General features: G+C 37.6%; 1 protein-coding gene across 2 annotated transcripts in view; it reads right to left on the reverse strand.

Annotated features, from left to right (window-relative positions):
• Positions 1-25,566, reverse strand: part of LOC128692955 (solute carrier family 22 member 20) — a 392,405-nt gene that overhangs the window by 125,695 nt on the left and 241,144 nt on the right. For both annotated transcript variants that reach the window (XM_070081788.1, XM_070081794.1), the window contains 2 exons: positions 4,800-5,152; positions 3,105-3,277 (listed from right to left, as the gene is read on the reverse strand). In XM_070081788.1, coding sequence (XP_069937889.1) covers positions 3,105-3,277; positions 4,800-5,152 — 526 coding nt within the window. The remainder of the gene's footprint in view (positions 1-3,104; positions 3,278-4,799; positions 5,153-25,566) is intronic.

Consider the following 25,566-nt stretch of genomic DNA (forward strand, 5'->3'; position numbering starts at 1 on the left):
GAACAATCCTCCCTGAAGTCCCTACTACCACTCCAGCACCGCTGGGTGACCAGGCCATCAACGCAGTCCTCAACGACAAACTGAGTGATCTGAAGAGATTGGAGAAGAGAATAAGAGATCTCGATGCCCATGATGCCCTGTATCTCTTCACAAGTTTTCTTACTCTTCCAAGACTCACTTCCTGAGGTGAGCACACTCTTTTGACAACCCAACACTCAACGAATATGACTCACTCCTGAGATCAATCTTTAAGAAGTCACTGAATCTGTCACTGGAAGATCAGCAATGGGATCAGGCAACCCTCCCAGTGAGACTGGAAGGTATAGGGGTGCGCAAAGCAACGTAGGAAGCCTTACCTCTATTTCTGTCTTCGTGTTTGGTTTCCAGTGAATTAGTCAAGGAGATTGTCCCCGAACACTTGAGAGGTGGGGTAGGAGTTCAAGACCCCAGGTTCATTGAAGCAGCCGTGAGGTGGGACACCCTACAATAGACCAGCTCCTCCCAAAGAACACAAACAGTCCCACAGGGACAAACCGATCATGGGAAAAATCGCCAACACAATGCTCACCAAAGTTTCAGGAAAGGACAAAGCTCATCTCCTAGTGGTGAAGGCACCACACTCAGGAGATTTCCTTCTAGTTGTTCCCAATTCCTCTCTGGGCCCTCAACTTGACCCAAAGGCCATTCGGATTGATGTTTCTCTTCGCCTAGCAGCCCCCACACTCACCGAACATAGATGTATTTGCAACGCCTGATCAATTCGGACTTCATGGCCTCGTGTGTCACACATCAGAAAGGAAGTATGCTAGACAAGAGAAGGTCAACAACATCACAAAGAGAGGCCTCGCCACAGCCCATTACCCAGCCCAATGGGAACCCCAAGTACAGAGATCTGACGGAAGTCAAAAGCGTCCTGATGGAGCCACTATGCTACCCTGGAAGGATGGTAAGTAGATTGCCTGAGACCACACCTGTGCCGCCACATTGGCAGATACTTACTTGCCATACTCCATAGATGAAGGGGTGGAACTGCCAGCTACAGGGAGACCCAGAAGACAAGGAATGCCTGCAGCATTTTTGGCACGCAGCCCACCGCCGGGGAGCTGGACGAAGTGTTCGTGATGTAGCTCTGAGATATTATCAGTGTTGTTCTACTGTTGTAATTTTGTCAATGTTTATTGTTTTTAAATAAAGTCTTCATAGAATGCAGAATACAGGGGGTGGTAGGAGAAAGCAATATTCAAACAGCATCAGGGAGAACCTAGAGTTTTCCCTGAAGCAAGTTTATTCTTTTCTCTGAGGATGAGGGTCCTTTATATATTTATTTTTAAATATATATATATATATATATATATATATATATATATATATATATATATATATATATATATTATCACACTGGCCGATTCCCACCAAGGCAGGGATTATATCCATCACTGTGAAATAATAGAGAAATTCCAAGCACTTTCGTGACTACTCACATTATCAAGGAACAATAAAAGTAATGCATCAAAGGAAGGCACATAAAGGGCCTAGACTACACCTCATAATCACATTCCAAAACAAAGCAACACCTGATACATGACTCATAAGAAAGAGAACACTGCAGCAGGCCCGCTGGCCCAACTAGACAGGTCCTTCACACAACCCACAGACAAACTATTCTACCCAAGAATTAAGAATTTTAAAATTTATTATTTATCCAATGTATTATTAAATTCTTCTCAAATTCTATTAATTATAAATGGATCTAATTTATATAAACCAAAGGAAATATTCATATTATTGTCAAAACTGCTTTTTATGAAACAAGATTCAATTATATTCCTGTCGACCATGGACTTGCTTGATACAACTTTCTCAACTTTTTGAAAATCAGTTGGATGGTTAAAATCTCTCATAAGAATAAATAGAGCACTGGAATCTTGTCCAGTTCTAATGCTGTATTTATGTTGTTTTAATCTTAGTTCTAGATATTTACCAGTTTGACCGTAACAAACTTTATGGCAAATTTTACAAGGAATCTTATAGACACATCCGTCAGCATTTTGGGGGGAATTCTTTATCAAAAGTTTTTTTTTACTGTATCAAGATTTTTAAATACAACTTTGATGTTAAAAGTCTTAAGAAGAGAAGGCATATCAACCAATTTGGGCCAGCGAGCCTGCTGCAGTGTTCTCTTTCTTATGTGTCGCGCATCAGGTGTTGCTTTGTTGTGGGATGTGATAGTGAGGTGTGGCCTAGACCCTTTATATGCCTTCCTTTGATGCATTACTTTTATCGTTCCTTGATAATGTGAGTAGTCTCGAAAGCGCTTGGAATTTCTCTATTCTTTCACAGTGGTTGTTTTGCATATTCTGAAATCACCTGTTTACTATGATCTTATTGTGTGTGTATATATATATATATATATATATATATATATATATATATATATATATATATATATATATATATATATATATATATATATATATATATATGTCGTGCCGAATAGGCAGAACTTGCGATCTTGGCTTAAATAGCAACGTTCATCTTGCCATATAGGACAAGTGAAAATTTGTGTATGCAATAATTTCGCCAAAATCATTCTGAACCTAACGAAAAAAATATATTTCACTGTATTTGTTTAATATTAAATTACTGTAAACAAATCTAAAATATATTTAGTTGGGTTAGGCTAAAATAAATTGTTCTTGTTATAATAAGGTTAGGTAAGTTTTCTAAGATTCTTTTGGTGCAAAATTATACATTTTTACATCAACATTAATGAAAAAATATATATCTTTAAACGTATAAGAGAAAATTTCAGAAAGAACTTAGTTTTAAATGAGTTCTTGCTAATTGACCAGTTTTACATATTCGGCACGACATATATATATATATATATATAATATATATATATATATATATATATATATATATATATATATATATATATATATACATATATATATATATATATATATATATATATATATATATATATATATATATATATATATATATATATATATATATATATATATATATAATAATAATAATAAGAATAAAGGCATGTAGAGTACAGAAAGCTCAGCGGGTAGCAGTGCTGGGTGACTCACCAATGCTGAAGGCAATCTTGTCGAGGACGACGAGGGAGAGAAGAAGAATGCCACAAGTGAAGAAGCAGAAGGAGATGACGGTACGGCGACCCAGTCTCTTAGTGATGGGTGCTGTCAGAGAGTACGCTGGCACCTCCACCACCCCCAACAGCATCATGTACAGGAAGGGTGAACTACCACACATAGAATACAATCTACCGTTAAAACACACATTAGTACATACACAGATACCCTCCCCTAATATTTAAAGCTCATAGTCAAATGTGCGGCACTGTGCAGATGCATGGTCCAATACTTAGACAAGATGTACTCCACTAGTGGGTCCCGCCCACCTGCGAAGATGCCTGCAACTTCTGCGCCTCCATTCTGGTTCAGTATATAAATGACCATACTCCTGCCTGTTTCGGATTAATCAATGTAAAACAACTGAACACCTATCAAGGCTGAAGAAATGATCATCCCATCTTCCACTGTCTCTGGTAAAAAACATCTGCATTGGATTAATACATCCACCGGTTGGCAGACGTCTTCATAATAAAGATAACCAGGTTTTTCACATGTGTTTTATACCAGTAATGTAAAGAACTCACCATTAATGAAAATATGAGGACAACCAATTGAGATATTCTCCAGTTATTGCTCGGAATTCAACCATTCCAGTTTCATTATAATGCAAGTAAATTGGTAAATATTCATGTACAAAGTATGAACTTAGTGGGTGCCATCCTGTCTATAAGTTTCATCAGCTGATAAAGACCGATCCCATTTCAAAGAGGGATACTCACTTTATACAAGGTAAATATATTGCACTTTTCTCTAAATTAAATTAGTAAAATGCCACCTACAAACTTCAATAAGAATCTCAAACCTCTTTTATGAAGGCTACACTAATTAAGATTGAAACACTTATGCACCGTATGGGAATCTTATTTAGGAAACGTTTCGCCACACAGTGGCATCTTCAGTTCAATACATAGCAGAGAGGTGCAAGAAGAGGAGGAGATTGAGGTAATCAGTCCCTCAGCCTGAAGTCGATGTGTTCAGTCCATCAGTCTTGTAGAATGTACCTCCTCTTCTTGCACCTCTCTGCTTTGTATTGGACTGATGAAGACACTGTGTGGCGAAACGTTTCCTAAACAAAGATTCCCATATGGTGCATAAGTGTCTCAATCTTCAACTTGTCGGTTTTCAAAACTATTCATCACAAGGCTACACTAATGCTGAAAGTTTGAAGCTAATCGGAAGTCTTTCTAAAATTATTGCACGAAACTAAAATCCGAAATGGTCCATATAAAACTGCACATAACAGAAGTTGCATAAACCTTTCTCTAGTTATACTAGTTACAGTACGCCAACATTAAAAATTTGAAGCCCATAAGATTAGGCACTCTCAAGTTATAAACGAAAACTTGGGAACAAAAAAAATCAGCTGACTACCTAAAGGGATACCTAATTAAATGGATCTAATATATCAACTCTCTTCTAGAGAATGTGCTTCTCATGCATAATATTACTCTAAAATAAATCTCAGCACTTAAACCAATTACTGCTGTTTCATCTCAAAACCATATTCCTGCCTTTAACATCAGCAAATGTCAGGTGATGACTAGATGCATGACAGCAAGGTACGAAATGACCTGAGGCTAATGTTGACCCCTTCCCCGCATCAAGTACGAGACCGTCGGTGTAGCTCACCTGAAGGAGTTGGAGCTGAGGGGAAGACCCAGGTACACGATTCCTTGCAGGAAATATATGGTGACCAGTAAACACATAATCTTCCTCATGCAGGAGCTTCTCACCAAAGCCACTGGTCCAGCCCACCATGACCCTATGCCGTCTTCCGCTCCGAGACTGTTTGTGGAAATTTTGCTAATGGTATTGCTCTTGTTGCCATCTTTGTGGGTCTTCATTGAGCCATCCCCTAGGTTGTGTTCCAGCTTGATGACAGCGCATCTCATCTGGGAGTTCTCATCACTCTCAACCACAGCAATCTGCATGTTTCTAGGGTCCGGCCCCTTACATGACTTGTCATTAGTGGCTACGATGTCCTGTGTTGCAAAGAGGTATTAGAAAGTTTTACTAATTTTCCTGATACAGCAGAACCTCCACTTACAAGTGCGACTATTTCAAGATATGAGCAGTCGCTCAGTCGATACTTTGCTTCCAGATGCGAGTGAAATTCCAAGATGTGAGCGGGCCTCCTTGACGCTGGTGAGGAGCTCTTGATCTAGGGAATTAGATTTCAGTTGTTTGTTGGACTATTTTATTGAAGCTTGAGCAATGTGTGATGGAAAGATGCTTCTTAGCATACACCAAAATTGAAAGAAATCGGACCATAAATAACGGAGTTCACTTCTTAGCCTTTAGCCGCCTCTTAGCTGTATATTTTCGTATGGTTTTTATGGTTGTATTCTCGTTTTTTTGTCTCATTTGATAGAATGGAAGATTTATTACAGAAATAAATATGATTTAGATTGCTTTCAAAACAAAAAGTACCTTGAAATTGAGCTCAAAGTAGTGGAAATGTTCGATTCTTTTTCGGTGTTCAAGAGTAAACAAATGATGTCACCGTTCAATACATGTCCACCTGCCCAGTCTCATACGCAGTCATGAATGGGTTGACATTATTTTTACAATTATTACAATAATGAAGTAGTTTGCATAACAGTAAATCTTCTATTTTTTATGTGAATAAAAATTCCAAATGGAATACGTGCATACTAATTAATAATAATAATAATAATAATGCATTGGAGCTATGTAATGATGCTTGCGTAAGTCATTTCTGAAACATTCTGAAAGAGATGAAGAAACAAACCTCCTTGGACAGTTCTTTATTGAAACGCCATTCAGATGAAAGTGTGGCAGGCGTGGAGAAAAAGCCAAAAATACGTGAACAGTGAAGTAACATTAAAATAAAAATTGTAGCCGTTAAGTACGTTGGAGCTATGTAATGACACTTACTGTGCCCAGCATTTCTTCTCCATCTCCAAGGTAAATGCTGTATTACTACATAATTTCTTTACATTGTGTATTATTATTATTATTATTATTATTATTATTATTATTATTATTATTATTATTATTATTATTATTATTATTATTATTGTTGTTGTTTTCCTTATGAAACTACGTTGTGATGCAGTTTGCCTTACAAACACGCCGTTTTCTATTATAACAAGAGCATCGGAAAGTATGTAGTCAGAAGCAGGAATGGCCACTGTGGTGGCCCTATACAACCCAACAACAACAAAAATGGCTCCCGCTGCCTACCGCTCCTCACATACATAATGACATATTTCATTGATTCTAGTGTATATATCATGTTTCCATGTTACTAATATTATTTATGTCATATTAGATGAATTATAATGGATAAATAAGCCATAGAGTTGATATTAGCTAAATATTGAAGTATTTTGTCACGCCCGGAATTCCACTGGAACGGATTAATCACATTTCAATCAATTTAGCTGAGGAAAATTGACTCAACAAACGAGGAAATCGAGATGCGAGCAAGGTCACAGAACGGATTAAACTCGTAAGTAGAAGTTCCACTGTACTTGCATAGTAAAAGAGATGCACACACTGAAAGGGAGACAGGTACACAAAAATTTGCACTAGTCTAATGGAAAAAAACTGTTTAATAGAAATCTGTTCATTAAAAATACAGTGAGCAGATATTTGGTACACAGAGTTAGAAAGAGAAATATTTGACTGGATTCTGTCGGTCCCTAATATAGTAGAATTTTTTTTTTTTTTTTTGATGTTTATTTTTGGGTGGTAAAGGAATTCAACTTTCACCAACTCCACCCAGTCCCATCCCTTAACCCTAAATTCACTTTCCTACCCTCGTGCCACCATCATGACGTTCATGACGTCAGGCACACCTTTAATGATTGGACCTGTTATGCTGTCACATAAGACTAAATCAACGTAAGACTAAGAACAGCATCACAAGAAACTCCTATATTTTTTACTGACAAACAAAAATGCCCCTTGAGGTAACTGTCATCCTTGATCATGGTGTCACTCTCGGAGTGACCCACCCTCACTTCACAGCTGTATTAAGCATCTCATACTGCCTGGTTTCCTTTGAGCATGTTCTGTTCCTTATACACAACACATCCTTGAATTCATACAGTGATGTCATAGCCATTGTCACCATAAACCTTCTTGCCTCAGAAACAAATATATTCTTATGGAATTCTGCTTAAAATCAGGCAAGACTACTCCATTAACTCACATGAGCTCTCCTGAAATGCCTAGGCATGCTAGTGACTTTCTTTGTAATTATTTTGCAATATGTAAACCACACATTGTAAGCTTTGCAAGGCAATGAACATTTTCATTTTTATTTTCATACAAGCAAGCAACCACTTACAAATCTGCTCTCATTTGTTTTTTAAATTTATGCGCCTTTTTTACTCACTTCATATGTAGCACTAAAGTTTCTGATGCTCTTCATCATAATTCATATTTAAGAGTTCATCACTGGACTCTTCATAATATAGTATCTACCCCTCCTGACGGTGTTTCCCATTCATTTAATGATTCACATTTTCTTACTTTAGTCACCCAAAAAATCTGTAGCTAATTTCTTGGAGTTCCCAGCACAGCAACATGACATGTTTTCAAGGAATTCTTCCTTACATTACGTATCCCATGTGTATATGGACGTTGTAGGCTTGATTGTGGATATTGATCTATACAGTGCATGCTTAGATGTGTGTGGGTCAAAAGCCATTAGCAAGTTTTCCTTGTGCTGGTGTCAGCATATGCAACACTGGTAAATTTCCAAAGATTATATTGAACTTTGTGTGTAATTTAAACAGTACACTCTCCCTATTGCCTGTCCGAAATTAAAGAATCTTTTACATCATTCATTAGATAAGCATCAACAACAATCACATAGAATGTTAACTGTGTGAAAGCTTTCTAAAGGTTTCCCAAGTTCGCAATTATCAACAATGTATTGAGAAAGGCAGGAGTATACAAAAACAAAGTTGGGACTAAAGGAAAGGGGCGAGGGTTTTTGGAGTGATAAATAAAGGAACATTGAAAAATTATGGAAAAAGTTTTAGTGCATAATTATGGCAACATTTTGATGTAATCATCTTGTTTCTATCATATTTCTAAGTATGTTTTTCCTTAAATGTAATTTTTGTGTTCTTACTCTCATATAAAATACAGGTTGGCAATTAGTGTTTTTTTTTCCTCCAAAAATTATGACTCATGATTTTTTCATTCAAAATATATTACATAGCAACATCTCTGAGGACTGGAGTCAAGAGAAGGGACTCATGACAGCTCGGTCACCTCTAGGGTCGGAAGAAGTGCTGACGTGTGCAAAACACTGAAGTTTGGCGGGCCTTAACCGTAGTTTCATGGAAAACAATTTATGGAACAACTGTGTTCCATTTTTTGAGAAAAATATTAACAGGAGTGTAATGATTTTTGCACATGTTATTGAGTAATGATGGTTCTATGAACACCCAGGGAGGATTTGCGATTTTTGTTACAGCTTTTGTTTTACTGATTTTTTTTCTCCCCAAAAAAATCCAAAAAGAAAATCACAAACTTCAACATTTTTTATTATGGAATCTACTGAATTTTCGCTAAACAGCATTGGGTTAACAATTATCTAGCCTTTATCTTTCATCTGATGTCTACTAGAGCATTGTACGTCTTCACAATTTTGAGGAAAAAGGAAAGTTTTATACCCTATAAAATTTGGCATTATTTAAATTTTTCTCTCTAACTTCTAGGCAAAACCTCACAACAAATACAGAGTGTACATTTTTCAATGCTGTGTAAATCACTGTGGAAGTCTCATTGAAATACAACCAAAAAAAAAAAAAAGGGGTGATTTTGTTAGGAAAGTTGTGTGCAGTGGGTAATTCGAAAAGACGGCATCTTTGAAGCTTAGAAGATAGACTATTTTAACAGATAATTATTTAATAGGATGATTGTGATCTCTCATATGATAGGAAAGAGCATTGTAGGTCAGTGGTGGCTCGTAGCTAAAATTAGTGGAACTGCCGCGTCAGAAAATTTTTAGACATTGCTTTAATATTGCGTAAAACAAAAACATATAAAAAGAAAATTTAAAGATGAGCTTGATAAAATCATAAACAAAAAAGTATTTTTTTTGCTTACCTAAATTGTTACAGTTCAAGCTTGATTCATTCATTTAAAAACGAAATCCATTTTTCTTGTTCTACTTTGCTCGAAAAGATTAATAATTTTCTCCTTGATGTCTTGATGACTGTTGAGGAAATTTTTCTCCATTGACAGCACTGCAAGTGTATTTAGTCTTTCAGGAGTCATAGTCCTCCTTAGAAAAGTCTTTATTTTTTTAATGTTGAGAAGCAGTGTTCTGGCTCTGATGTTGCCATGGTAGTGTTCTGGCTCTGATGTTACTATGGCAGTGTTCTGGCTCTGATGTCGTCATGACAGCATTCTGGCTCTGATGTCGTCATGGCAGCGTTCTGGCTCTGATGTTGTCATGGCAGTGTTCTGGCTCTGATGTTGTCATGGCAGTGTTCTGGCTCTGATATTGTCATGGACGCGTTCTGACTCTGATGTTGTCACGGCAGCGTTCTGGCTCTGATGTCATGGCAGTGTTCTGGCTCTGATGTCGCCATGGCAGTGTTCTGGTTCTGGTTTTGTCATGGAAGCGTTCTGGCTCTGTTGTTGTCATAGCAGCGTTCTGGCTCTGATGTTGCCATAGCAGTGTTCTGGCTCTGATGTCGTCATGGCAGCGTTCTGGCTCTGATGTCGTCATGACAGCGTTCTGGCTCTGATGTTGTCATGGCAGTGTTCTGGCTCTGATGTCGTCATGGCAGCGTTCTGGCTCTGATGTTGTCACGGCAGCATTCTGGCTCTGATGTCATGGCAGCATTCTGGCTCTGATGTTGACATGGCAGTGTTCTGGCTCTGATGTTGTCATGGCAGCGTTCTGGCTCTGATGCTGTTATGGCAGCGTTCTGGCTCTGATGTTGTCATGGCAGCGTTATGGCTCTGATGTTGTTATGGCAGCATTCTGGCTCTGATGTTGTCATGGCAGCGTTCTGGCTCTGATGTTGTCATGGCAGCGTTCTGGCTCTGATGTTGTTATGGCAGCATTCTGGCTCTGATATTGTCCTGGCAGCATTCTGGCACTGTTGTTGTCATGGCAGCATTCTGGCTCCTGATGTTGTCATGGCACCATTCTGGCTGCTGATGTTGTCATGGCAGCGTTCTGACTCTGATGTTGTCATGGCAGCGTTCTGACTCTGATGTTGTCATGGCAGGGTTCTGACTCTGATGTTGTCATGGCAGCGTTCTGGCTCTGATGTTGTCATGGCAGCGTTCTGACTCTGATGTTGTCATGGCAGCGTTCTGGCTCTGATGTTGTCATGGCAGCGTTCTGGCTCTGATGTTGTCATGGCAGCGTTCTGGCTCTGATGTTGTCATGGCAGTGTTCTGACTCTGATGTTGTCATGGCAGCGTTCTGGCTCTGATGTTGTTATGGCAGGGTTCTGACTCTGATGTTGTCATGGCAGCGTTCTGGCTCTGATGTTGTCATGGCAGCGTTCTGGCTCTGATGTTGTCATGGCAGCGTTCTGGCTCTGATGTTGTCATGGCAGCGTTCTGGCTCTGATGTTGTCATGGCAGCGTTCTGGCTCTGATGTTGTCATGAGAATTGTAAAGATTTTTATCAGTTTCGTAATTTCATTAAGAACCTCATCTAGATTATTTTCCAAGACAAATTACAGCAGTTCAATTAATTTGCATTATTCATGCATATCGGATCTACAATAGAATACTTTTAGTTCAGTTTCAAGGTTTTCTTTGTCAAACATGGGATATGCTTCAGTGGTCAGAACTATCTCTTCTGTGGGCAGTTCTTTCTTAAAACTAGTGAAGCTTTTCTTGTTGAACAATTTAGCAGCGACACCACAACAATAACAACAAACATGGCTGCCACCAGCCCATCCTCCCCTCTCTTCCCCGGATTCAACCTACCAAGTAGTCTCTCAGGTATGACCAACGATCCAGATACCCTAAAGTCATGCATCTCCACCTTAGTTATTGAAAATATGAATCTTCGAGAGATGCTAACAAAACAAGACACCAGGATGACAACTCGAGAACAAAATCCTCAGTCTTGAACAAAACTTTTCAACATCAGGAATGACTAACTATAGCAAGACCATCCAAACAGTCATAGATAGCCATACAGAACAAATAATATCTCTTAATACAAAGGTTGAAGAAGCAGTAAAAGAATGGAAGAACAACTTAGATAACCAGTTCAGTGACTACTTTGCTCTCCAAGAAGATAAAACTGAACAAGATAAACTATCGGACGCAGTAATAGTTAACAGTCCACTTTTTCCCAGTGATATGAACCAAACAAACAGTAAAGAAATTATTCTCCAGATCATAAAGGACCAAACAATGTTATTGTACCAGAGTCAGAAATAAAGGAAGCCAGGTTACTAGGATCCCATGGTAGAAAAAGTGTTATGCTTAGATTCCACTCACATGACAGGAAAAAAGACTTAATAATTGCATCTATTAAAGTAAAGAAAGAGGTATACATAAACGAGTGTCTTACCAAAAAACGTCAGAACCTCCTGTATAGAGTCAGAAAACTTAAGCGGGAGAATAACGACACAATACACCAATGCTTCACACGGGATGGGAAAATTCTAGTTAGGAAAATAAATGCAGGTCAACTGTACACAATCACGATGGAGAATGATCTATCACGATTTCTCAGGGATACTAATCTTACAGAGAATAACTAAACAATGTCCAACCTAAAAGCCTACGTAACGTAGTGTATGTTTTGCTCCATTATTGTTCAAATTTCTTAGTACAATCTCTTAGTAATTAAATAATCAACTACCTCATTATGTGATTTTACTAGTAAGCGTAAGTCACCTTATGTAATTTTCTTATTTACTATTGTTTGCTCAAATATTAGCTGAATTGATACTTTCTCTGTCCATATTACTACCATATATTTTTTAAATACTATTAATTGATATTACTTACTAAAATTAATAATTAATTACCATTTTTACTATCAGTACAATTTACTCTTAACATTTTTGACATCATTTAATTACCATTACTTGTCTAATTACCATAAATTGTTTTAATACCACATTTACTATCTTAGAGAACTCTTAAATACCTTATACTGCCAAATAACCTCTAGTATAACTACCAGTGCAATATTGAATGAAATAAACATTACTTTTTCACTTTTTTTGTAATCATTATTACGTACTAAAATTTTGTTAAACACCAAGCTCCGTACTTTTCTCCAACTATCAGAGCTACCAATGCTCCTATGATGACCTAGTTACAAGCAAAACTGCACTACCCAACGTAGCACCCAGAATGACCAAAGATTACCAACAGTGAAACCTACAAATCGAAAATAATAGAGATCAAAGGAAGACTGCCCACAAACCGAAAGCAACACCCTGCTGCCAGCCGAACAACGTAACCCTAAGCTTTGTATAACTACAACTTCTTCTTAACTACAACAATTCCTGTAGTATTATGAGGCGCAATCTAAGAGGGAACAGCACCAAGGCCAGCAAGAAAACACCGAAAAATCAACTATTCAACAAGTGTAGCCAGGAGGACGCCGGCCCAGCAACCACCCCACTCACCACCACTCAAGGCTACACCACAACAAATATGGCTGCCACCAGCCCATCCTCCCCTCTCTTCCCCGGATTCAACCTACCAAGTAGTCTCTCAGGTATGACCAACGATCCAGATACCCTAAAGACATGCATCTCCAACTTAGTTATTGAAAATATGAATCTTCGAGAGACGCTAACAAAACAAGATACCAGGATGACACAACTCGAGAACAAAATCCTCAGTCTTGAACAAAAGTTATCAACACCAGGAATGACTAACTGTGACAAGACCATCCAGACAGTCATAGATAGCCATACCCAACAAATAATATCTCTTAATACAAAGGTTGAAGAAGCAGTAAAAGAATGGAAGAACAACTTAGATAACCAGTTCAGTGTCTACTTTGCTCTCCAAGAAGATAAAACTGAACAAGATAAACTATCGGACGCAGTAATAGTTAACAGTCCACTTTTTCCCAGTGATATGAACCAAACAAACAGTAAAGAAATTACTCTGCAGATCATAAAGGACCAAACAAGTGTTATGGTACCAGAGTCTGAAATAAAAGAAGCCAGGTTACTAGGATCCCATGGTAGAAAAAGTGTTATGCTTAGATTCCACTCACATGACGGGAAAAAAGACTTAATTATTGCATCTATTAAAGTAAAGAAAGAGGTATACATAAACGAGTGTCTTACCAAAAAACGTCAGAACCTCCTGTATAGAGTCAGAAAACTTAAGCGGGAGAATAACGACACAATACACCAATGCTTCACACGGGAAGAGAAAATTCTTGTTAGGAAAACAAATGTAGGTCAACTGTACACAATCACGAACGAGAATGATCTATCACGATTTCTCAGGGATACTAATCTTACAGAGAATAACTAAGCAATGTCCAACTTAAAAGCCTACGTAACGTAGTGTATGTTTTGCTCCATTATTGTTCAAATTTCATTGTACAATCTCTTAGTAATTAAATAATCAACTACCTCATTATGTGATTTTACTAGTAAGCATAAGTCACCTTATGTAATTTTCTTATTTACTATTGTTTGCTTAAACATTAGCTGAATTGATACTTTCTCGGTCCATATTACTACCTCATATTTTTTTAAATACTATCAATTGATATTACTTACTAAAATTAATAATTATCATTTTTACTATAAATTCAATTTACTCTTAACATTTTTGACATTTAATAACCATTACTTGTCTAATTACCTTTACCTGTTTTAATACCACATTTACTATCTTAGAGTACTCTTAATTACCTTGTGCTGCCATATAACCTCTAGTATAACTACCAGTGCAATATTGAATGAAATAAACATTACTTTTTCACTTTTTTTGTAATCATTATTACTTACTAAAATTTTATTAAACACCATATTTACTACCAGTCAATTTTACTTTTGTAGATTAAACATTATTTTATACTTCCCATAACATTTTGTTGCCAAATTTTCAAGTTTGTATATTCAACTCCAACCTTTATATTATCCTTTGTACCTGTGTACCTGTGTACCTGTGTACCTGTGTACCTGTGTACCTGTCTACCATCTTACTATCATATTATAACCAAGACATTACCATTGTTATTTTTTACTATTATTCTTTTGGTACTTTAATTGTGAATTTTATTTTGTCAATTTAAATCTAGTTATACGCCCGATCTTGTCAACAACCTATACGAGACTCTAGTGCAATTGCAAGTACCATTTCTATTTGTATTTTTATATTATAAGTTTATATTATAATTCCTACTCTAAGATTGTTTTCATATCTTAGTGACTATATTGTGTGTGCAATTAGTGTATATTTCAATTATATTATTGTTCAAGGCCCTTAACTATCTTTTGCTAACTAGTACCAACTACCTCATATATCTTTTTTTTTCTACTTTTTTTATTCCTTTGCTACCTTAACTTGTATATTTTATCTTGTCAATTTAAATCTAGTTATACTCTAATTCTTGTAAACAACTTATATAACACCTTAATGCAATTACAATTGAGAGTCTTGTCCCTTTTTTATATTATTAGATTAAACTCAGTTGTACTATAGTCAATACCAAATTCATTATATTAGACCGTATTGCAATTACTAGTGAGAGACTGGTGCTATTTTTAATTTGTATTTTTATATTATTAGATTAAATCTAGTTGTACTATAGCTCATTCTAGCTCAATACATAGACTCCGCAAAAGTCATTATATTAGACCTTAGTGCAATTACAAGTGAGAGTCTTGTTCTATTTTAAATTTGTATTTTTATATTACTAGTTTATACCTAGTAGTACTTTAGTTCATTCCAGCACAACACATAGACAACATCAACTTTATTATGTGTAGTAGTGACTATACTCTATATGACCAATATACTCTAGCTATATACTTATCCAAGCTTCCCACCGCTACAGATATCAGTACTAGAACTCAACACATAACTCAGGATATATATAACCATAATTTAAACCTAGAAGATGATTGATCACGTCGACCCTGATCTAAACCTCCATAATCTGACACCCAATCAAAACCTATTGGAAAGTAACTGCCTTTATTACACAGCAACTCAAGCCAGCACTATCCTAAACAATGCTGAAAGCCTATCAGTACTTAACTACAACATCAGGTCCTTAAACAAACACTATGATGACCTCCTAGCACTCCTTGAATCACTAAAGACACCCTTCTCCTGCATTATTCTTACTGAGACCTGGCTTAAGCAGGACACAATAGATATCTACCCTCTACCAGGATACACAGCAATTCACAACTGCAGACCAAACCAAGTTGGGGGTGGTATTGCAATCTATTACTCTAACTAATTATCTTGTATTAGCACCACTTGCTTTAGTGATGAATATGGAGAATACATTTTTGCTAATTTTACTGTAAAAAACATTAAGACACCTATAACAATCGGTGCCATTTACCGGATACCTCACACAAACATCCCAAATTTCAGTGAGAAATTAAAGTCACTAATAACAAACAGACAAATGAATAAGCACCACCTTCTCTTAGTTGGAGACTTCAACATCAACCTTGGCTTACTAGATGATCAGCCTGTAACTGATTTCATCAACAATATGAACAACACACTTCTCATACCAACAATAACTAAACCAACCAGGCTCACTGAGACAAGTGCAACCATAATAGACCACATATGGACCAATATACTAGCCCCCCTTAAATCAGGAATAATCACAGATAGCACTACAGACCACTACCCTACCTTCCTCCTGACAAACATTAATAAACCACCACTTGAATACAACAAAGTCTCATTTAGACTCCATGATGAGGCCTCAATAAGGAAGTTCACAACTGACCTAGAGATTGTTGTCTGGCCTACAGAATTCTCCAAGGCCAATGGTATTGATAAATGGACAGACATTTTTCTTAACAAATTACTTAGACTATACAAGAAACATTGTCCTATAAAAACGAAACAGATCACAAACAAACGGCTTGGTTGCCCATAACTAACCAGCACCATTCTGAAATCCATTGACAAGAAACACCAATATTAAAAGCAATATAGACAGGGCTTAATACACAAAGATATTCTTAAACACTATTCATCAGTTCTCACCAAAGTAATAAAGAAAGCCAAACAACTATACTACTCCAGTAGATTCACAGACACTAGAGGAGATATAAAAAAGACCTGGAAAACACTCTCTCAGATTCTAGGGACCCACAAACTGAAAAAAACAAGAATATTGTCCTAACTAAACCTAATGAAACACCACTACATCCCACTGACACAGCTAACAAGATAAACGACTTCTTCTCAACCATAGGATCTAATCTCGCCAATAAAATCCCACATACTAATGCCCATGCCGGGGACTACCTAGTTGGGAATTTCCCAAATTCCTTCTATCTTGCACCAACTGAGCCCTCGGAAGTCACCGAGATTATAAAGTCACTTAAAAACAACTCAGGGAATCTGTCTAATGTCCCACCATTATTGTACAAGCGAGCGGCCCATATCCTTTCACATGCTATTTCATTACTTTTTAACAAGTCACTAGAAACTAGCATCTTCCCGAAACTACTCAAGATGGCAAGGGTTACACCAATACATAAAGGTGGTGACCCTACAGACTTAAACAACTATAGGCCAATATCAAACTTACCATTGCTATCCAAAATCTTTGAGAAACTCGTGCACAGGAGACTATATTAATTTATAACAGCACAAAACATACTCAACCCCTGCCAATTTGGATTTAGGAAAAATAAAAGCACTAATGATGCAATCATAAAAATGCTAGATCTGCTTTACACAGCATTGCAAAATAAGGAATATCCACTAGGAATTTTTATTGACCTAAGAAAAGCTTTTGACACAGTAGACCACAGCATCCTACTCCACAAATTTGACCATTATGGTATAAGAGGCCATGCGCTTGCTTATTTCAAATCTTACCTTACTAATAGGTATCAGTATGTTACCATTAAAGACACAGCATCAACAACACGGCCACTTGATACTGGAGTTCCACAGGGAAGTGTCCTTGGTCCCCTGCTCTTCCTCATATACATCAATGATCTTCCAAACGTATCCCAACACCTGAAACCCATTCTCTTTGCTGACGACACGACTTATGTCATCTCTCACCCTAATCTTGCCACCCTCAACACTATTGTTAACGAGGAGCTGATCAAAATGTCGACTTGGATGACAGCCATAAACTTACGCTTAACACTGACAAAACCTACTATATTATGTTTGGTAGCAGAGCAGGAGATGCACAAATTAACATTAAGATCGACAACACTCTAATTACCAGACATAATGAGGGCAAATTCCTAGGCCTATACCTTGACAACAACCTGAATTTCAGCACCCATATCCAACACATAACCAAAAAAGTATCCAAAACAGTTGGGATCCTCTCCAAGATACGATACTTCCTGTCGCAAAATGCCCTTCTCACACTATACCACTCACTTATTTATCCATACCTCACCTATGCTATTTGTGCTTGGGGAACAACTGCAGCAACACACCTAAAGCCAATAATAACCCAACAAAAAGCTGCAGTAAGAATAATCACTAAATCCCATCCCTGGCAAAACACCCCCCCCACTCTTCATAGATCTAAACTTACTCCCTGTTCAGTACATCCACACTTACTACTGTGCAATCTACATCTACAGGACCTTAAACTCCAATATCAACCTTGACCTAAAACGCTTTCTTGATAGTTGTGACAGAACCCACAAGCATAACACCAGACACAAACATCTCTACGACATTCCCCATGTCCGACTAAACCTTTACAAAAATTCAATGTATGTCATAGGCCCTATAATCTGGAACACCCTACCTGAGAACTCTAGAACTGCAGACACATTCATCACCTTCAAAACTACCATTAGAAAACATCTTATTTCCCTGATAAACCCCATCAACTAACTACACGAATACCACCTGGTGGTTCACACTTACACTCACTCACCCATTTGACCATAAACAGAAATATTAATCTCAATCTTAAAATAATGAATCCTATGATACTCCAATACTGAAACTATGTACTGTGCCAAAACAAAAGCATTCACATTGCTAAACTCACAAACTAGTATTTAGTCACTTAGCCACAATACCAACTTACCTCATAATTTGTAATATTTTAAAATAATGAATTAAATTAAGTCTGCCCGAAATGCCTAGCCATGCTAGGTGTTCTAGTGGTACACTCTGTAATCATTATTTAACTACGTGTAAATCACACAACAACCAAATTCTGTAAATTCAACATTGTAATCTTTATAGAGAATAAACTTTGAATTGAATTGAATATTTACTACCAGTCAATTTTACTTTTGTACATTAATCATTATTTTATACTTTTCATAACATTTTGTTGCCAAATTTTCAAGTTTGTATATTCAACTCCAACCTTTATATTATCCTTTGTACCTGTGTACCTGTGTACCTGTGTACCTGTGTACCTGTATACCTGTGTACCTGTGTACCTGTGTACCTGTGTACCTGTGTACCTGTGTACCTGTCTACCATCTTACTATCATATTATAACCAAGTCATTGCCATTGTTATTTTTTTACTTATTATTCTTTTGGTACTTTAATTTGTGAATTTTATTTTGTCACTTTAAATCTAGTTATACTCTTGATCTTGTCAACAACCTATACCAGACTCTAGTGGAATTGCAAGTACCATTTCAATTTGTATTTTTATATTATAAGTTTATATTATAAGTCCTACTCTAAGATTGTTTTCATATCTTAGTGACTATTTTGTGTGTGCAATTAGTGTATATTTCAATCATATTATTGTTCAAGGCCCTTAACTATCTTTTGCTAACTAGTACCAACTACCTCATATTATTTTTTTTTTTTTACTTTTTTTTTATTCTTTTGCTACCTTAACTTGTGTATTTCCTCTTGTCAATTTAAATCTAGTTATACTCTAATTCTTGTAAACAGCTTATATAACACCTTAGTGCAATTACAATTGAGAGACTTGTGCCTTTTTTATATTATTAGATTAAACTCAGTTGTACTATAGCTCATTCTAGCTCAATACATAGTCAATACCAAATTCATTATATTAGACAATAGTGCAATTACTAGTGAGACTCTGGTGCTATTTTTAATTTGTATTTTTATATTATTAGATTAAACCTAGTTGTACTATAGCTCATTCTAGCTCAATACATAGATTATACCAAAGTCATTATATTAGACCTTAGTGCAATTACAAGTGAGAGTCTTGTGCTATTTTTAATTTGTATTTTTATATTATTAGTTTATACCTAGTTGTACTTTAGTTCATTCCAGCACAACACATAGACAACATCAACTTCATTATGTGTATTAGTGACTATACTCTATATGACCAAAATACTCTAGCTATATACTTGTCCAAACTTCCCACCACTACAGATATCAGTACTAGAACTCAACACACAACTCAGGATATAAATAACCATAATTTAAACCTAGAAGATGATTGATCACGTTGACCCTGATCTAAACCTCCATAATCTGACACCCAATCAAAACCTATTGGAAAGTAACTGCCTTTATTACACAGCATCACAAGCCAGCACTATCCTAAACAATGCTAAAAGTCTATCGGTACTTAACTACAACATCAGGTCCTTAAACAAACACTATGATGACCTCCTGGCACTCCTTGAATCACTAAAGACACCCTTCTCCTGCATTATTCTTACTGAGACCTGGCTTAAGCAGGACACAGTAGATATCTACCCTCTACCAGGATACACAGCAATCCACAACTGCAGACCATACCAAGTTGGGGGTGGTATTGCAATCTATTACTCTAACCAGTTATCTTGTATTAGCACCACTTGTTTTAGTGATGAATATGGGGAATACATTTTTTCTAATTTTACTGTAAAAAAAACTTAAGACGCCTATAACAATCGGTGCCATTTACCGGATACCCCACACAAACATCCCAAATTTCAGTGAGAAATTAAAGGTACTAATAACAAACAGACAAATGAATAAGCACCACCTTCTCTTAGCTGGAGACTTCAACATCAACCTTGGCCTACTAGATGATCAGCCTGTAACTGATTTCATCAACAATGTGAACAACACACTTCTCATACCAACAATAACTAAACCAACCAAGCTCACTGAGACAAGTGCAACAATAATAGACCACATATGGACCAATATACTATCCCCCCTTAAATCAGGGATAATCACAGATAGCACTACAGACCACTACCCTACCTTCCTCTTGATAAACATTAATAAACCACCACTTGAATACAACAAAGTTTCATTTAGACTCCATGACGAGGCCTCAATAAGGAAGTTCACAGCTGACCTAGAGACTGTTGACTGGCCTACAGAATTCTCCAAGGCCAATGGTATTGATGACTGGACAGATATTTTTCTTAACAAATTACTTAGACTACACAACAAACATCGTCCTATAAAAACGAAACAGATCACAAACAAACGGCTTGGTTGCCCATGGCTAACCAGCACCATTCTGAAATCCATTGATAAGAAACACCAATATGAAAAGCAATATAGACAGGGCTTAATACACAAAGATATTCTTAAACACTATTCATCAGTTCTCACCAAAGTAATAAAGAAAGCCAAACAACTATACTACTCCAGGAGATTCACTGACACAAGAGGAGATATAAAAAAGACCTGGAGAACACTCTTTCAGATTCTAGGGACCCACAAACTGAAAAAAAAAACAAAAATATTGTCCTAACTAAACCTAATGAAACACCACTGCATCCCACTGACACAGCTAACAAGATAAACGACTTCTTCTCAACCATAGGATCTAATCTCGCCAATAAAATCCCATGTACCAATGCCCATGCTGGGGACTTCCTAGATGGGAATTTCCCAAATTCCTTCTATCTTGCACCAGCTGAGCCCACGGAAGTCATGTCCCACCATTATTGTACAAGCAAGCAGCCTATGTCCTTTTCCATGCTATTTCATTACTTTTTAACAAGTCACTAGAAAATAGCACCTTCCCAAAACTACTCAAGACGGCAAGGGTTACATCAATACATAAAGGTGGTGACCCTACAGATTTAAACAACTATAGGCCAATATCAAACTTACCATTGCTATCCAAAATCTTTGAGAAACTCGTGCACAGGAGACTATATTCATTTATAACGGCACAAAACATACTCAATCCCTGCCAATTTGGATTTAGGAAAAATAAAAGCACTAATGATGCAATCATAAAAATGCTAGATCTGCTTTACACAGCATTGGAAAATAAGGAATATCCACTAGGAATTATAATTGACCTAAGAAAAGCTTTTGACTCAGTAGACCACGGCATCCTACTCCACAAACTTGACCATTATGGTATAAGAGGCCATGCACTTGCATATTTCAAATCTTACCTTACTAATAGGTATCAGTATGTCACCATTAAAGACACAGCATCAACAACACGGCCACTTGATACTGGAGTTTCGCAGGGAAGTGTCCTTGGTCTCCTGCCCTTCCTCATATACATCAATGATCTTCCAAACGTATTCCAACACCTGAACCTCATTCTCTTTGTTGACGACACGACTTATGTCATCTCTCACCCTAATCTTGCTACCCTCAAAACCATTGTTAACGAGGAGCTGATCAAAATATCGACTTGGATGACAGCCAATAAACTTATGCTTAACACTGGCAAAACCTACTATATTATGTTTGGTAGCAGAGCAGGAGTGCACAAATTAACATTAAGATCAACAACACTTTAATTGCCAGACATAATAAGGGCAAATTCCTAGGCCTATACCTCGACAACAACCTTAATTTCAGCACCCATATCCAACACATAACCAAAAAGTATCCAAAACGGTGGGGATCCTCTCCAAGATACGATATTATACCACTCACTTATTTATCCATACCTCACCTATGCTATTTGTGCTTGGGGATCAACTGCAGCAACACACCTAAAGCCAATAATAACCCAACAAAAAGCTGCAGTAAAATTTATTTATTTATTTATTATCACACCGGCCGATTCCCACCAAGGCAGGGTGGCCCGAAAAAGAAAAACTTTCACCATCATTCACTCCATCACTGTCTTGCCAGAAGGGTGCTTTACACTACAGTTTTTAAACTGCAACATTAACACCCCTCCTTCAGAGTGCAGGCACTGTACTTCCCATCTCCAGGACTCAAGTCCGGCCTGCCGGTTTCCCTGAATCCCTTCATAAATGTTACTTTGCTCACACTCCAACAGCACGTCAAGTATTAAAAACCATTTGTCTCCATTCACTCCTATCAAACACGCTCATGCATGCCTGCTGGAAGTCCAAGCCCCTCGCACACAAAACCTCCTTTACCCCCTCCCTCCAACCCTTCCTAGGCCGACCCCTACCCCGCCTTCCTTCCACTACAGACTGATATACTCTTGAAGTCATTCTGTTTCGCTCCATTCTCTCTACATGTCCGAACCACCTCAACAACCCTTCCTCAGCCCTCTGGACAACAGTTTTGGTAATCCCGCACCTCCTCCTAACTTCCAAACTACGAATTCTCTGCATTATATTCACACCACACATTGCTCTCAGACATGACATCTCCACTGCCTCCAGCCTTCTCCTCGCTGCAACATTCATCACCCACGCTTCACACCCATATAAGAGCGTTGGTAAAACTATACTCTCATACATTCCCCTCTTTGCCTCCAAGGACAAAGTTCTTTGTCTCCACAGACTCCTAAGTGCACCACTCACTCTTTTTCCCTCATCAATTCTATGATTCACCTCATCTTTCATAGACCCATCCGCCGACACGTCCACTCCCAAATATCTGAATACGTTCACCTCCTCCATACTCTCTCCCTCCAATCTGATATTCAATCTTTCATCACCTAATCTTTTTGTTATCCTCATAACCTTACTCTTTCCTGTATTCACCTTTAATTTTCTTCTTTTGCACACCCTACCAAATTCATCCACCAATCTCTGCAACTTCTCTTCAGAATCTCCCAAGAGCACAGTGTCATCAGCAAAGAGCAGCTGTGACAACTCCCACTTTGTGTGTGATTCTTTATCTTTTAACTCCACGCCTCTTGCCAAGACCCTCGCATTTACTTCTCTTACAACCCCATCTATAAATATATTAAACAACCACGGTGACATCACACATCCTTGTCTAAGGCCTACTTTTACTGGGAAAAAATTTCCCTCTTTCCTACATACTCTAACTTGAGCCTCACTATCCTCGTAAAAACTCTTCACTGCTTTCAGTAACCTACCTCCTACACCATACACTTGCAACATCTGCCACATTGCCCCCCTATCCACCCTGTCATACGCCTTTTCCAAATCCATAAATGCCACAAAGACCTCTTTAGCCTTATCTAAATACTGTTCACTTATATATTTCACTGTAAACACCTGGTCCACACACCCCCTACCTTTCCTAAAGCCTCCTTGTTCATCTGCTATCCTATTCTCCGTCTTACTCTTAATTCTTTCAATTATAACTCTACCATACACTTTACCAGGTACACTCAACAGACTTATCCCCCTATAATTTTTGCACTCTCTTTTATCCCCTTTGCCTTTATACAAAGGAACTATGCATGCTCTCTGCCAATCCCTAGGTACCTTACCCTCTTCCATACATTTATTAAATAATTGCACCAACCACTCCAAAACTATATCCCCACCTGCTTTTAACATTTCTATCTTTATCCCATCAATCCCGGCTGCCTTACCCCCTTTCATTTTACCTACTGCCTCACGAACTTCCCCCACACTCACAACTGGCTCTTCCTCACTCCTACAAGATGTTATTCCTCCTTGCCCTATACACGAAATCACAGCTTCCCTATCTTCATCAACATTTAACAATTCCTCAAAATATTCCTTCCATCTTCCCAATACCTCTAACTCTCCATTTAATAACTCTCCTCTCCTATTTTTAACTGACAAATCCATTTGTTCTCTAGGCTTTCTTAACTTGTTAATCTCACTCCAAAACTTTTTCTTATTTTCAACAAAATTTGTTGATAACATCTCACCCACTCTCTCATTTGCTCTCTTTTTACATTGCTTCACCACTCTCTTAACTTCTCTCTTTTTCTCCATATACTCTTCCCTCCTTGCATCACTTCTACTTTGTAAAAACTTCTCATATGCTAACTTTTTCTCCCTTACTACTCTCTTTACATCATCATTCCACCAATCGCTCCTCTTCCCTCCTGCACCCACTTTCCTGTAACCACAAACTTCTGCTGAACACTCTAACACTACATTTTTAAACCTACCCCATACCTCTTCGACCCCATTGCCTATGCTCTCATTAGCCCATCTATCCTCCAATAGCTGTTTATATCTTACCCTAACTGCCTCCTCTTTTAGTTTATAAACCTTCACCTCTCTCTTCCCTGATGCTTCTATTCTCCTTGTATCCCATCTACCTTTTACTCTCAGTGTAGCTACAACTAGAAAGTGATCTGATATATCTGTGGCCCCTCTATAAACATGTACATCCTGAAGTCTACTCAACAGTCTTTTATCTACCAATACATAATCCAACAAACTACTGTCATTTCGCCCTACATCATATCGTGTATACTTATTTATCCTCTTTTTCTTAAAATATGTATTACCTATAACTAAACCCCTTTCTATACAAAGTTCAATCAAAGGGCTCCCATTATCATTTACACCTGGCACCCCAAACTTACCTACCACACCCTCTCTAAAAGTTTCTCCTACTTTAGCATTCAAGTCCCCTACCACAATTACTCTCTCACTTGGTTCAAAGGCTCCTATACATTCACTTAACATCTCCCAAAATCTCTCTCTCTCCTCTGCATTCCTCTCTTCTCCAGGTGCATACACGCTTATTATGACCCACTTCTCGCATCCAACCTTTACTTTAATCCACATAATTCTTGAATTTACACATTCATATTCTCTTTTCTCCTTCCATAACTGATCATTTAACATTACTGCTACCCCTTCCTTTGCTCTAACTCTCTCAGATACTCCAGATTTAATCCCATTTATTTCCCCCCACTGAAACTCTCCTACCCCCTTCAGCTTTGTTTCGCTTAGGGCCAGGACATCCAACTTCTTTTCATTCATCACATCAGCAATCATCTGTTTCTTGTCATCCGCACTGCATCCACGCACATTTAAGCAACCCAGTTTTATAAAGTTTTTCTTCTTCTCTTTTTTAGTAATTGTATACAGGAGAAGGGGTTACTAGCCCATTGCTCCCGGCATTTTAGTCGCCTCATACGACACGCATGGCTTACG

Source organism: Cherax quadricarinatus, chromosome 6 (genome assembly GCF_038502225.1).
Source record: "Cherax quadricarinatus isolate ZL_2023a chromosome 6, ASM3850222v1, whole genome shotgun sequence".
In the NCBI taxonomy this organism is placed as follows: domain Eukaryota; kingdom Metazoa; phylum Arthropoda; class Malacostraca; order Decapoda; family Parastacidae; genus Cherax; species Cherax quadricarinatus.